This window comes from Barbatula barbatula (genome assembly GCF_947034865.1).
Source record: "Barbatula barbatula genome assembly, chromosome: 17".
Taxonomy (NCBI): domain Eukaryota; kingdom Metazoa; phylum Chordata; class Actinopteri; order Cypriniformes; family Nemacheilidae; genus Barbatula; species Barbatula barbatula.
In genome coordinates, this window is record NC_136780.1 from 5,316,128 (window position 1) to 5,330,813 (window position 14,686).

General features: G+C 37.7%; 2 protein-coding genes across 3 annotated transcripts in view; one reads left to right on the forward strand and one right to left on the reverse strand.

The window, feature by feature from the left end:
* Positions 1–14,686, forward strand: part of LOC306906291 (uncharacterized protein) — an 88,146-nt gene that overhangs the window by 50,190 nt on the left and 23,270 nt on the right. The window contains exon 2 of one of the 2 annotated variants that reach the window (XM_079477561.1): positions 14,233–14,283. The exons of the other annotated variant lie outside the window; for it this stretch is intronic. The gene's annotated coding sequence lies outside the window, so the exon portion shown is untranslated. The remainder of the gene's footprint in view (positions 1–14,232; positions 14,284–14,686) is intronic. 2 annotated transcript variants of the gene reach the window in all.
* tbx18 (T-box transcription factor 18) lies at positions 1,139–8,861 on the reverse strand. The gene is made up of 8 exons (XM_079477562.1): positions 8,400–8,861; positions 7,505–7,679; positions 7,005–7,106; positions 6,510–6,681; positions 5,893–6,060; positions 4,542–4,606; positions 3,288–3,382; positions 1,139–2,894 (listed from the first exon to the last, which is right to left on the reverse strand). Exons 1-8 carry the CDS (start codon positions 8,620–8,622, stop codon positions 2,245–2,247), a joined length of 1,650 nt encoding a protein of 549 aa, XP_079333688.1. The 5' UTR covers positions 8,623–8,861; the 3' UTR covers positions 1,139–2,244.

Below are 14,686 nucleotides of genomic sequence, written 5' to 3' on the forward strand. Positions count from 1 at the left end.
CTGTATTCTGCCATGCTTTATCAGTTACGGAACACTGACAAATCGTATTATCAGTACAAAGTCAGATGATGTTAAAACACTTCATGTGGGTCAAACTGAAAGACTGAAAGGATTATGTATTGGCTCTTGGTAGAGACACTAGTGCCGGGCACAGAGGGACTGAAACACAATCCCTTATGCCAACTTGTAGACATGGCAAAATAGTATTGGACAGTACACAAGCTATATCAGCCAATACATCGGAATTTAATCTGTAGCCAAGTTGTTACTTTATGCCTGGATATGAAAATCATGAAAAATAAACAAGCTCTCTCTCTCTCTCTGTGTTAATATGTTCACATATCTACTGATAATGAGCCTGTAATGCTTTGTGAGTGTTTATAAGGTTATGGTTGTACGTTTGTAAGGTTTGCCAACCATGGGGGTCTGTCACCTGTTAGTCAGATACAGCAAGCCAACCATTCCTCTGTTCTAAAATAAAAAAGTACTCAACAACCTTCTCTCTCTGCATATGTTGTGTGTCTGTCACCTTCAGTCTGTGACAGGTGTCGTAGTAGTTCTGAAGTGCAGAACGCATGCTGTGGGTCAATCCAGTCCATGAGCTAGTCCTACCATAGCACCGCAAGACTGCTTGTAAAATATTCCTACTATTTCTGTATTATATAAAGTTGTAAAATTGTTAGTATCTAATTTGTTGTATATATTACAATTCAGAAACTCTATGTGAAGCTGCAGATCAATTCTCTCCCTCTCTCTGAAACCTATTGCAAGTGCATGAAGACGATCCACGTAATTTCACACTTGTTTATGGTTTTCACATAAACAGCAGAATGTTGCTGACATGTTTGATCTCTTAGTGGCAAATGCCCTCACTTTTTACTTATAGCTCAATAGCTCTTGAACAATTTTCACTACACTTACCGGCTTTAAACTGTTATACTGGTTTTGTTGCCAAAAGAACATTGACACCTAATGTCTTCATGCATCACTGTTTGCTTGCATGTGTGCACCTCGGAGCCTCTGGTGGTATTTTTGATTTGCTAGGCATTCAGAACCTTTGCCTGACCCCAAGAGAACTCATCTAAGCCTCTGATGTTGAAACACACAAATGCATGAACAAACACAAAACTCCTCCATTATCCTTTACCATATTGATATATTTTATTTGGCTCAAATATCTTTCTTTCTCAGGCCAACCGGTCTCAAACATGGAGAAAGTATCTGTTGTGGCCATTCCGGCAAGAAGCCCATCACTTAAAAAGTAAGTATTATATTTGCCATAGTGTAAGTGCAAGTGAAATCTTTACACAGTATTAATAATATTCATCTTCGTATTCGCGAATAATTACATTAAAAAGACAGTCGTGTCTACAGGAAAATCTAAAAAAGTGATTTTTACAGTCCTTGGATCCTGGACAGTAGAAGAGAGCTGACCTGGAATCAGCACGTATCTCATGGCAGGACTATAATTCTTTTGCAGAATCTCTTTGGTTGTATTTATAAAGTGTGAGAATTATCATCCTGGATCAGATTTCCTTCTGCTCCGTCCGTTCCAAGACACCAGACAGCAGTGCTGATCCAGCAAAAGCCCTTCAACTTGGAGAGAATTTGTAAACACTAGGCCACATTTCCTTATTCCAACCCTAATCCAGTTTCAGATTAAACCACATTAACAGCTGTGGACGCTGGTCGGTGAAAACCTGAAAAAGTCAAATGTCTGTCAAACATTCAATAGCTGATTGTCCACTTTCATTTCTACAAATACTTTAATGTAACGATTTTAAACCTGTGTTTCTTCATTGATAATTACTCCTTTGTGACATCATGTCTTGTTTTTTGGCTCCCATGCACTCATCTTAAGTGCCACAAATAGTTTCAGTGTCCATAAGAAGCTGAGGAGGACATACTCACATTTGTTTAACTCGTCCTTTTTGTGCTGTAACCATGCGTGTGTAAAAGTGTGGGTGTTAAAACCATTTCTTAAATTTCCAGGCACTTCTCTTACCCTGATGTCCAATAATGGTCATTTCTGCATTCAGTTAATCAGAATTACTATTCAAAATATCCTCAATGTGATCTTTCCACAAAACATAACTGAGATTGCAGACTTCTCTCAATTTTCTTTTTCCCTTTCTCTTTGTGACATCCTTTTGCGAGAGTGAAATGTCCACCATGTTATAAATTATGACAGTTTTGTCCTCTTGTCTATAAAGTCCATTGGATAGGTTTTTCATGGTTCACAGTTCAAGCCATGTGTGCTGTTACCTGGGAGGCGGAGCTTGTCAACCCCAAAGTCCTCGAGTCAAAAATATTCTGTTGACTACCACTGAGCATGTGAAGACCATCCACAGTGGATAAAACTTGTCTGTCCGTCAACGTTCCGCTAGGGGAGGAGCCTAGGAATGAACTTTGCGTGGCGGCTGCCTTTTCCGGGCTGGTGGCCAGTCGGGGAGAAGTGGAGAAGTTGTAACCGTAGAGGCCATATGGACTGTGCAGGCGGAACCCATTATAAGATCCTTGTGTGCTTTGATTGGTGGAGAAGGCATTATGAGTATGGCTGGGCATTAGGTACTGAAGCTGGGAGGTTGTGCTTGGCATGCTGTGGATCTGGATTGGCAGGCCGCTTTGTGTGCACGAGTAAGCCTCGCTCTCAGCCCCATAAGTGGAGCTTCTTGTAGTGGAAAAGGCATCTGCTACTGGACTAGCCAATCGACTGTAGGATTCTGCAGAGAGAGGCGGGGCATAGCGATGAAGTGGGTGGCTTGTTCGACTGCAGGCGGAGTAATCGCACACTGGCCCTGCCCCAGAAGCTAGGTGGAATGTAGGGGAAGAGCATGAGGATGAAGACAGCAGATGCGCTGAGGACCCGACCACACCATGGGATGGAGCTGCACCTGTAAACAATAGTACACAATGTCAACACACAAAAGCGTCTTTTTTGCAGATCAAGGATTTTAAAAATGCAACTATAAATAATATATATACGTGCACACACATAAAACTCTAAACATGTGTGAATCTTCCATATTGTAAAGTTTATTTCATGCTGCCAAGCTTTTTCATTGATTCAATCATTTCCAAATGAGGAAAAAACAAGTGCTGTATTTCATCCACTGAATATTCTTTTGGACTCTCTATATTGCCAGATCGAGGAATTGTTGTGAATGACTTTCCTTGCTGACTTAAATTGACTTCATCATGAATTAATCCATTAAACAAACAAACTCAAAAACATGTAACAATGAGTCAAATCTGGGAAAAAAACATTCACATACTAAATGAAGTACCTTGTTTGGTGATTCCAGGAATCTCCTCAAATGTCAGAGTCCTGAGTGAGGGCCTCCAAAATGCGTATGACTCAACCAAAGCCTCTAGTCCCATCCTGCAACACATAACCCATTTTATGACAACTATCCATTAAATACAGTATAAAGGCATGCCAAATATACATACAAATACAGAACAAAAGAAGGCAATTGTGATTTAGTAACTTTCCTAGTAAAATCGAAATTGCTCTCAATTCAGTTAGCAGCAAAGCCCTGCAGCTGGCTAACCTTTCCAACAGCGCGTCCAAAACTGGCAGCCATCTTAGCGTTAGGCTCTTTCCTTATCAGTATATATTTAGGCAGTAAAGTAGAGCAGGTAATGAAGAACATAAAGTGTGTGTGTGTGTGACGGAAAGGCTATAATTATTTTCACATAGCTTTATCGCTGGGATCAGACATAGAGTGCAGGAAGCCACAGTTAAAGCTTTACGAGGAGAGAGAAAGAAATGAGAGGGGGGTATATTCTTGCTTTTTCTGGAAGTAATGGTGGTGCTCGGTGCTCCTTGTTAGTGTGGACGTTACCCCACCCCCTCCACAGTACCACTCAGGCGATAATTCACACAAGATGCCTTTACTTGTTTTGGTCCCATTTTTATCAGCCACACCACTTGAGCTATCAAGTGGCCGAGTTTGTTTAGCAAACTGCTTTAACTTTTCCTGTAACGCTGAGCCACGGGGCTCGGCCTAAGGGCAGTTTGAGCCCTCGCGGAGTGACGGAGAAGTGGATGTATGTGGTCTAATGTGATTTAGCAGGGTGTTAAAAATCCGCTCGTTTAAAAATAATGAGCGGGGTAAAACCTCCCCACTGAGTTCTCGAGCTTTATTCGGCACTGCCTTCATTTCCTGTTTGCACGTTTAGTATTTATTTCCCCGTTTTACGTGAAGACAGAGATTATTTTTATTCTGTAAATGTTTTTGGATTTTTATGCATGGAGTAACAGCTTTTAACGGGACACTGCATTCATGTTTATTTTGTCTGGACGTCACTGGAATGTTGGTGGTATTTTCTGTTTGGTTAAAAGACGTCTTTCCCTTTTGGATAAACAATTATCTGATAATCCTTTATTATTGTCTGAATGTTCTGAAATAACAGTGATGTCAGAAGAAGCAGAAAATGAGAACGAACGAAAACCTTTTTGTTGCATATAAAAAACAAGAGAGCAGGATAAATACGAGTAACACAGATCTGTATACAACTATAAAATAACTATTTACCTGTTTCTTCCTGAGTCTCTGAAGCCTTTTGCAAATGGATTCCTGTCGATTTTCAGTCTTGTTATCTGTAAAACACACAAAACACATTCTCCTTACTGACCCAAAACCTGTAATGCCAAATTCTCTGACCTAGTACAAGCGACCCCTATCCCACAATGCAATGTGTGTGGGATTATTTTTTTATATGCTTTTTTGCTTCTCTGTGTGTGTGCTTAAGAGAGAGACACCATGTGTGTTGTGTTTTTATAAGTGGCATCATTTCTAAAACTTTTGATAAGATTTCAAGTTATGACATATCTGGTACAAATCTGTGTCAGCAAACAAAAATCTAAATAAAAACTAAATTACATCAAATCACAAGGACCATAATAATGTCCAACAATGTGGACAGTATTTAATATACAGTTTTTTATATTAATAAAATGTCAACCTTTTAAAATGAAGGAAGAGCAGAAGGAAAGGCTCGAAGCAAGATCGTCCTCAGGGTTAATAAAACCCACAATTGCAATTCATCCATCGCTTCTGAACCATAGGCACAGGAATGTCAATAAATATCCCCAAATAAACACATATGTAACTCGTTTTTTTATAAATAAATTGCTCTTTATGGGGTGCTGCATACTATGTCCTTCTCTTATGCTTTGATCTTTGAACGCAGAGCGAGAGCTCTCAAAACCTGGCTGCCTTAGGCAATTTGTTTAATTATTTTAATAATATATCATGTAAATCAATCAAAAATAATAATAAATGTAAACTTGGTTATTTGACCTAAAACAGAAAGTTCAGCAAGTTTCTTATAAAGAAAAGTGTTGTTACAATATGAAGTAAGGCTCTGTGAGCAGCCCAATGCCAAAAGGTTTCTTGTATAAAGATTTTCCATCTCATGGTTGTACCTGAGGCCAGAGCAAATGAGTTTTTATGCATTAAAATAATTATGCAATTTTGCTTGCATCTTTCTTCTAATGCAATAGTGTTTTATTGAATAATATTAATGACATTTCTCTTAAAATAACTTCAATTATATATCAACACATCAAAGCTTTTCCTAAAACTGTTTTTAGTTTCTCTCTGGAGCAGTAACTGTACATAAACCTCAAAGACCAGTTGAGCCCGGCCTGCTTTGACTTATCTAAATAGTTTTTTCTTATGGCAGATACGCTTTACTTCCATGTGCATTTGTTATATAAAAATCAAGCTGCAATAATACAACCCAATAAAGTAAAAAAGCACTGAGGCCTACAATTTTCTCTTCATTTAACTTCGAGCCAATCTGACCCTCGGTTGCTGATATTATGATTTGCCAAACCATACACTGGACCATTATGAGAGAATGTGTTGCGTTGAAAGTTACCTGTTGATTTTGGTAAGCAGTCACTGTTGTGAAGACAGTTTCAGGAAAGGAGCATGTCTTGACACCGTCCCCAGTGGGAACTGCCTTAACGGGCGAGAGTTCTTCCCCGCACTCCTTACGGATGACGTGGACTCGGGGCTGATACTTGTGCATGGAGTGCAGAATGATCTGGAAAACATTACATCGCGCATCCGTGTTTAGAGTGGGAAACTGAGGAATTACAAAAGCAGTTTTCTACCTCAATAAAAACACACATGCCTCAATTTTCAAAGGCCAAACAGCCCTTTAACTGCCTCGCCCTGGGGATGCTTTCAATTGAGTTTGTTTACAACCCTCAACATTACAACTGGTTTGTGCCTTTAAAATAATACAGCAAAACAAAATGCACGCCGGGCGACAATGGCTTGCATGTGTGAATGAGGTGCATGAAAAGAGATCTAATTAGAACATTTAATTCATTTCAGGATCACAAAGGAAATTATGAAGGTCTGATAACGAACTGATAAAAGTCTGCCTGAATAAACCCATGCCTATGCCGTTCTCCTAATTAAAATGTATTAAAATTGCTATTTTTATTTAGCAACATTTTTTGGATATATAAATAAAAACGTTCTTACATGGCCTTGGTCGTCCAGCTCGTTATTGGTCAGTTTAAGTTTGTCGAAGCTTATAACTTGACGCATCCACGTCTCACCGGAAGCAGGGGAATCAGGATGAATGTAGACACGAGGCGGGACCGGAGAATCTGCGTTTCCCGCAACCATCCACTTTGAGCTGTGGTACACGTACCTTTTAAAAAGCAGCAAAAATACATTTCACACAGCTGTAGAAAATGTTCAGATACACAGGGCGGTCCGACATAAATTAACACTCTATGAATTTGTTTTGACTGCAGTTGTCGCATGACCTTCAGGTCCAGGAGGTCACGCGCCCAAAAGGGCATCGCAAAAGGCTGAGGTGAACATGTCAACAATGTCTTGAAGTGCCATTTGTGGAGATGGTTAGTTCAAAATGTTCATTGTTATGTTCGCATTTTGGAACACAATCTCTCATTTGTTCGCTAAAATGCTAAACAAGCCCAGCTGGTAATATACATTTCTTAAACTGCTCACCTGTACCGTTTGTTGTCGACAGGAACAATATCCATAGCGATATAATACTGCTGATGAGGATCTAGACCTGTAATCTTAACCCGCATTGCGGGAAACATCCGCCTGGAATACAAATATGAATTACGTTATAGTTTTTTTCAATTCAAACAAAATGCAAACGACCTTCGGAATATTTATATATTTACATATATAAATTAGCCTACCTGGTTCTGATATTAGCTTCGCATAATTCATTTAAGTTCATTTTAACATCATGCGAAAATTGGTTTTGTTACCGGCCTTTATTTAATATATGCGTTTTGGATGCAAAAATAAAAAAGGCTACTGTTTTATTGTATGCTATTAGAAATAAAACTTGATTTTGACAACTTTTAATCTAAGACCAGTATCCAAATATACATTTTGCGTATGGCTAAGAAAATAATTTATTTTATTGCTGCAATTTGTTTTATTTTATTGTTAAACATTATAATGCTGGAAGGTGTGTGTTGGTGATGCACCTGCCGGCTTTAGTGATGATCATTTCGGTTCCTATCTCGTGGAATCGCTTCCATAGGTCTGAGCCCTGGAGGTCCACGCGCATCTCCTCCCCGGAGCTCGTGCCTGATTGTCCGAGGACATGGGAGCCTTGCGATGCCGATTTGGGGCTATCCAGCAACACATCTTCTGAATCCGCTAAACAGAAATAGAAAAGCTTACATAAAACATACTTTGGATAGCAACTGTTATAAACTACCGCCCTATAATATGCCTTTTTTGTTTCTGTAGCCACGGAAATTATTTAGTTTCCTGATTATCGCATTTTAAATATAAATCAAATTTATAAATGTAGAAGGCTATAATCTACTGACCGTTATGCTTGATGGTAAATTGATAAATATTTTCATATATTCAAAGAATATAATAAAGATTGGAAATATTTACAATATTTAATTCCATTTGTAGCACAACACTTATTTGTATTTACGCTTTTCACAATTGGTAATTTGAGTGTTTATGATTGTGGCCAAACTCATAAACAGAATAGATTAGTCACCCCTTCTTAGTGCCCATATTTATGAGACTCATTACTATGCTATTTTGCTTTACTGTATGCCTCATCTTTTTTTTGACAATGCTTGCCAATACAAATTTACAGACGTATTTTCCACTAAATAATGTTTGAATTTTTTGTCATTTTTACACAGTATTCTCTTTAATGTTAATAACATTTCCCTATTTGTTTAAAAATATAATATCGGCTAATAATTTAAAGAAAGAGACAGTCTCAGTGTGCATGTTCAGCTTCTGTTACTGGACCAGTTACTCCCCCAGTATCGGTTTGTTTTTACCACTCAACATACATAACCAAGTTATACTTTAAGGTCTGTACATGTCAAGAACACAGTTACTTACGGGATTCGTCGCTAGGGCAGTCTATCTCGCAACTTCTTGAACAAGTTCTCCCACCCTGGGCTTGCGAACTTTCTGTCAGGTTCGACACCTCGTTTTCTTCCTCGAAACAGTTTTCGTTGTCCTCTTCCAACTTTCTTTTTTTCTCCGTGCCAATAAGCGCTTCCACCGAGAATGCGTGCGCCTTGAGGCTCATCGTACACGGGGACCGTCGTTTCTCAGCCATGGCTACAAACCGAGGATTGTCCGTTTCGCGCAGAAAGAGAGAGAGAAGTTCACCAGAAGTGCATGCGCAACAGCACTTAATATAGCATTCCGTTAGTTAGAATAGTCCGTCTCAGTAGCTAATTAGCACGGGCCAGGTGACATTACAAAGCGTTCCAGGCCAAAGACCCTGAAAATGAAGCGACAGTCTATTTGAAGCAGTCTCATCGGTCTGTCAACGCGCACAGACACCGAGGCAGTGTCATGGATTCGTTAAAGTGCCAATAACCAGGGTATGAGAGGGGCGGGGCTACTGCACGTCAATCATGCACGATGTCTGCCAATAGGCACGCGGGGTTTCATCCCCTCGTGGAGAGCGTTCCGCCCATATGTGGTAAAGCGCCCTGACTGAATGAATCATCTGGAGCTCAGTGAACTCCAGTCATGCTCACGGCATTGCGAGCATTTTCACACTGCGGCTGCACATGCTCCACATGCTTCCGCATTACCTCCCCAAACAGCCCACGAGAACCAATCATGTAGAATTATTACTAAATCTACGCCTGTATCTGCGTGAGGCCGGAGTTATTCAAGCCAGTAATAAGCCATGTCAAGCTAACCTGACGTGAGACAGATACGGTTTCTCAAGTCCCCAAGAAGCACTAATTTTACAACTAGACAATCTCCTGGTGCTATCAATTCCCTAAACAAATACTTGCTATTATATATCATTCTATTATTGTTCAAATAATTGACAGAATATTTTTAGTTAAGTTTAGTTTTAGTTACTAAACTAATCTATTTATTTATATAAAAAAATAAAGAAACAATAAACAGTACATTGGGTGGAAAAACAATTTTAGTCTTACATTGTTTTATATATTAATATTTTAAAAGCAATTTGACTTTTATATACATGTAAGAATTCACCAGAGCTGTTTGAAACCTTGTTATTGTTCGTTCATTTGGAGAATTATTTTCCGTTGAGGACATATGGAACAGTCTTACATGCATGTACATTGAGGATTGACTTTCTGTAGTGTCGGTCATGGATTAAAATTAACAATATTATAAAATGTATAGCTAATATTTGAGAGAGCAAGCACAATATTGCATGCTCAAAAAATTACAAATGAGTCGTCATTTTACAAAATGCACAATAATATGTTTTTCAGGAATAACATTTCTTCGCTATAGTAGGATACACTTATCGTAAATGAACAGTAGCCTATTTGATTTGTTATGTTCGTTAGAAAAACATGCTGCATGGGACGGGAAGCATGCATTTAATGACATTTAACACAGTTTTATTATTTATTGTGTTCGTACAATTTAGCGTCCCTCCTTGAATAAAAAAAACACCCATTTCATAGTCGATTAATGGGACTTAAAGGTAACCGTGAGTCTCTGGTTTAGACTATAGCACATTGTACATAATCAATTGTGGAATTGGCGTCCGATGATTTACAACTTGAAATAACATGAAAAAGAAAATACCCTAAGGATAATCTCATATCAAATTCATGTTATAGCCTTTTAAGTGGTCGCCGTGGTAAAACAGAGCTGTGCCTGCACATTTTTGTATTAAGTAACAGCGGAATATTGAAAAAATCTAATAAAAATAATCCGATTGGGTAAAAAAATACTACGTTACATTAGTAATTGCAATATTTTAAGCAGAATGAATTATTACAATTTAGTAAATTATATTTAATAGTGAGTACAATTAAACTCTCAAAACATACATAATATTTTAACTCAGTGTGTGAAACAAAATTGATTTTCGTTTTAAACTAACATGTGTAATGCATTTTACAGTACGGGATATTAAACAATTTTTTCTTTGAAATAAATTATTATTATTGTATACAATTATTTTTGTTTTTATTAGCCATAACTATTACTATATTTGTTTACGATATGCATATTAACATAAATGTTCAAATAAGAGCAATAGAGAGTGTCATTAATAGGCTCTAAGAACACACAATATGATTTTTAGCTATAAAGTTAATGTGAGTTTACTATGGCGACTGTTCATATTATTATAAAAGCATTGAGGGAGGAAATTACTACAATTTATGCAGCGAATATTAAATTAAATATTGCGCTTAAATTCAGATTTTTGTTCTTTGCAATAGCAGGGTTTATTTTGATATTTTTTCACTTTAGATTGGCTTTTGATTTCGCATTTGATTTTCAGTACTGAGTCACAAGACAGCACACAACGAAAAAAAAATGTTTTTTTATTTGTACTGTTAACGTGCCTGTTGCTAAAGGTCCTGTTCAATACTGTATTCGGAGTGAGTGGAATATCATTTAAATGCGAGCAGTGCGTTATTTTCTCACTGAAGAATTGGTACAACAAGCAGGAGAACCTTTCAGCCTACCCATTTCCCTAAAATTGGATCTCGGACTGAAGATGAACGGTTAGCCGGTCCTTTCCTATTTTTATGGCATTACACATACTTTTACAAGCATTTTAAGCATACTTTCGTTTTTAACTTATCTGAAACACATTTAATGCACGAGGGCTCTCAGTGAACGGGATGACACGCGCCTAAGGACGGGCCTTGTATCTCATAATAACCCAATTTACCTGCTGATGTAATTCAGAGAAAAAAATTCATAGCCCTAAATTTTCATCCTGCTGTGGGCAATTAACAGCCCTTTGTGTAAATAACTCAACCGTGAACTAAATGTAGACTAATTTACAGCTTCGTTTACCAGAACATTTTTACAATTCAGTTTTACAAACGAATACAATCAACAGACAACATGAAAAGTGTAAAATAAGATCTTCCAGGTCAGAATGATCAAGGGAACATGTATGAAATTGGATTGATTCATGCTGTCAATAGCCTACATCACTTTACACATGTAGGCCTTTTGCATTAGGATGCGCTGGAGTCTAATGCGTTTGTTTACTAATCCTTGCCTTGTGACCTCTGGCTTTGCTGGATGCAAACCCTCAAGGCTGGTTTGAGAGTCAGAATTTCTGTGTCTGGGCACCATATTGTTAACAGTTATTTTGCTAGTGCTAATGGCCGCGTGGCAGCCAGCCAATGGCTTTATAGCGGAAGTGGCAGCGCTAGGAACGCTGGAGGAAGAAAATCGTTAAGAATAAGAAATGCCTTTGAAAGACGGGCAGGACGGACCCCAATTGCGTCGTTGTGTATGTATTTAAGGAAAAGAAAGATATCGGAACCATTTGCCAGTCTGAGGGCACTGAGGCATCCTCGCGAATATAAGCAAATCATTCCTGAATGAAATGACATTCGCTAAACCACCCGTAACCCACAAACCCATTCATAAAGTTAATCTTCCCGTAAAAAGGTGGCATTTCTTAACGTGCACCATCTACACTGATGTATTTACCATATTTATGACAGTTTTTATGAGGCGGTGCGGATACAGACGCCGACACGCATTCACACAAAGTATTTACGTTGGATTTCCGCGCTAGACGACCTGTCACGCGAGAGTGCAGAAACGATACACGTGGGCAGAGGTCAACTTTGTTTGTATGTGAGTATTATTAAAGGGAAGGAAGCATCGCTGACTGTCAAAATAGTAGGCTATTCCAGACAGAAAGGTTAAATGAAAAATTGAATTTATACAATTGTATATCATTTTAGCACAGAAAAAAATCACTTTATAAACACAGATAGCGTGTCATGACAACCATAGCAATTTTTAAGGGCTCCTCAGGTGAGGTGTCTTAATTGTATTATTATAGCAAAAAGTATTTATTGATCCATTTTGAAGGATACAGCAAACGTATGCAGTTTTTTGTGATCCTTAGCCCAGGTTGTTCATTTCAGAACAGTAGGCTATATTTTAAAACAGGCCAAAATATCAAACCAGTAATCTGCAAACAAATTGTTGACTACATTTATACATACTATTTATTTTTCTAATATGTTTAACCACATGTTTGTATCAGGCATTTCAAAACCCTTCTTATTAAATGTATTTATTTTAATAGTTTGCTTGTAGGGTTTCAAAAAGTTTTTTAACAAAATTACTTTTAATTTATTTCAGTTAATATATATTTTTTTAATCTTTTTAATGTAACTTAATTCTCCACATACTTTTTGTTGCTGATACAATACATGAACAATTCAGTAAGCCCTCACACATTTACAAAACACAATTACAACAAAAGCACACAGGCACACCAATTGTCCATGATATTTGGTACTTATGGGTTCTTTTGTTTTGATAATATTATTATTAATTTATGTGCATTTTTTCTTGATCCTATATAGTGTGAAGGCCTATATATTTTGTGTATTTTGTGGTGGTGATGTAGTGGACTGTAGGAGAGAATTCTGCCTAGGCAGTGTGCAGTAACTACACAAACACTGAAACTGAGAAAAATGACCTTCAAAGTTTTCACACCAGCCAGTTACTGCAATGTTGATACATTGACCAAATGTTCTGCACTTTGCCTTTGTAGGGCAGAATTGTTGAGAGAACTTTTGGAAATTACATGACAGTAAGCTTGAGCTATCATTTATGTGGTATTTTAAGGGTGGTGTTTTTTTCCCTTTGAAAGCAGTAATGTTTGATGTTTTGCTATGTAAAAACTAATATAAAAATGTATTAGCCATAAAAATACAATTTGTGTAATTAGCTCATCAATGCATTCCTTTATGCAAAAAGGGGAAAAAAGTAACCAGGCAGAATTAGATTTCTGTCACTTTGTACTTGATTTTGTACTTGACAATACAAAATTATATCCTCTATGATATCAGTTTCTCATGTGATGTCTATAAAGAGCTAAGAGCCCATTGATGGGTCTGTGGGGGGTACAAAAGTTGTAAAACTGTTTTCTAAGGAAAGCTTGATGAACCATTGCAGAGAAACTATAAGTGTTGATAATGAAGAATGTGGTGGTAGTTACTCACCTTTGCCTCTAGAGGGTTTCTCACTCTGTAGACCCACAGCAGGGAGTATGAACATCACTCAGAGGGTCCCCAAAACCTTTTGGGACAACATTAGCGCCGGACGGATGAAGTACCAGAAAACGACTCCCTCCAACAGAGCGAAGGGAAAAGAGGAAGTGTTGAATAGAGAATGGGAAAGAGATCGTAGGTCAGATTTGTGGGGGAGAATAAGATGAAAAGTTGGAGAAAAAAGGATAAGGCAGTGAAACAGAGTGGGCAGGTGTTGTTCTAAGGAACTTAACTCTCTTGAGAAGTGATAGCGAGAACGATTTCAATCCAAAAGCAATAAAATCATGAATGAGGGAGCTTTTCAGAGGAAACAAGTGGGAAAAGGAATGAACAGGGAGAAAAATACTAAATGTACTCTCAAGAAGAATGGCTCGAACAGGGATTGAATTTAAGATATTACTATTTGAAAAGGAATGGCATGCAACTGAGATACAGTCAAAAGTCTAAATGTCACCATTAAGATACACAGTATAAATTATCAAATGTTAAATTGAACTTCATGTAATCTTTGTTAATTTATTAAAACGTTCTCAAATTGAATATTTGAAAGTAAATTACATCTCAAGATCTATTAAAGCAATAATAATGTAAACCTATTTCTGAACACTCAAAGCAAAATATCACTCTGCATTTTTGGCCCTCTTGTTAACTGTGGGTTGTTTTTTTCCCAGGATAAAGCAATCTGGAAAGTAAAAATGAGAATGGAGAGACAATGAAAAGAGGTATGAGCAACATCATCCTTGAAATTCTAAACAAATGAATCCACGTACACACAGGCCCCACACACTGTGAGTCTTATTATAGATGTTTTTGAGCGTGTAATTTAATGTAATGGTATACTGCTGGCCTCAATAAATTAAGACCAAAGGCTTCATAATGCTGGTACACAGATGTTTTTTGATGTATATTTTTCTGTCAATCTTTCTTTCCAGTTCGAGTTTAACACCACATGCTAACACACACAAACTCTTGTTCTGTGTTCCTCAGGCAAAGTATGGTTCTAATACTGATATCTGTCTATAGGACTAATAGAATTATACTGTCTCATATGTGCTCTCCGAATTCACGGACACCTGCAAAAACACCACAAGGACCTACTGAAAATATCCACACTGTCAGGTTGCC

Coding starts and splice junctions, on each gene's coding strand:
- tbx18 (XM_079477562.1), bottom strand. CDS start 8,622: ATGGCTGAGAAACGACGGTCCCCGTGTACGATGAGCCTCAAGGCGCAC. Junction 7,107..7,504: donor ATCATCACTAAAGCCGGCAG/GTGCATCACCAA, acceptor TTTGTATTCCAG/GCGGATGTTTCCCGCAATGC. Junction 3,383..4,541: donor AGAGACTCAGGAAGAAACAG/GTAAATAGTTAT, acceptor TATGTGTTGCAG/GATGGGACTAGAGGCTTTGG.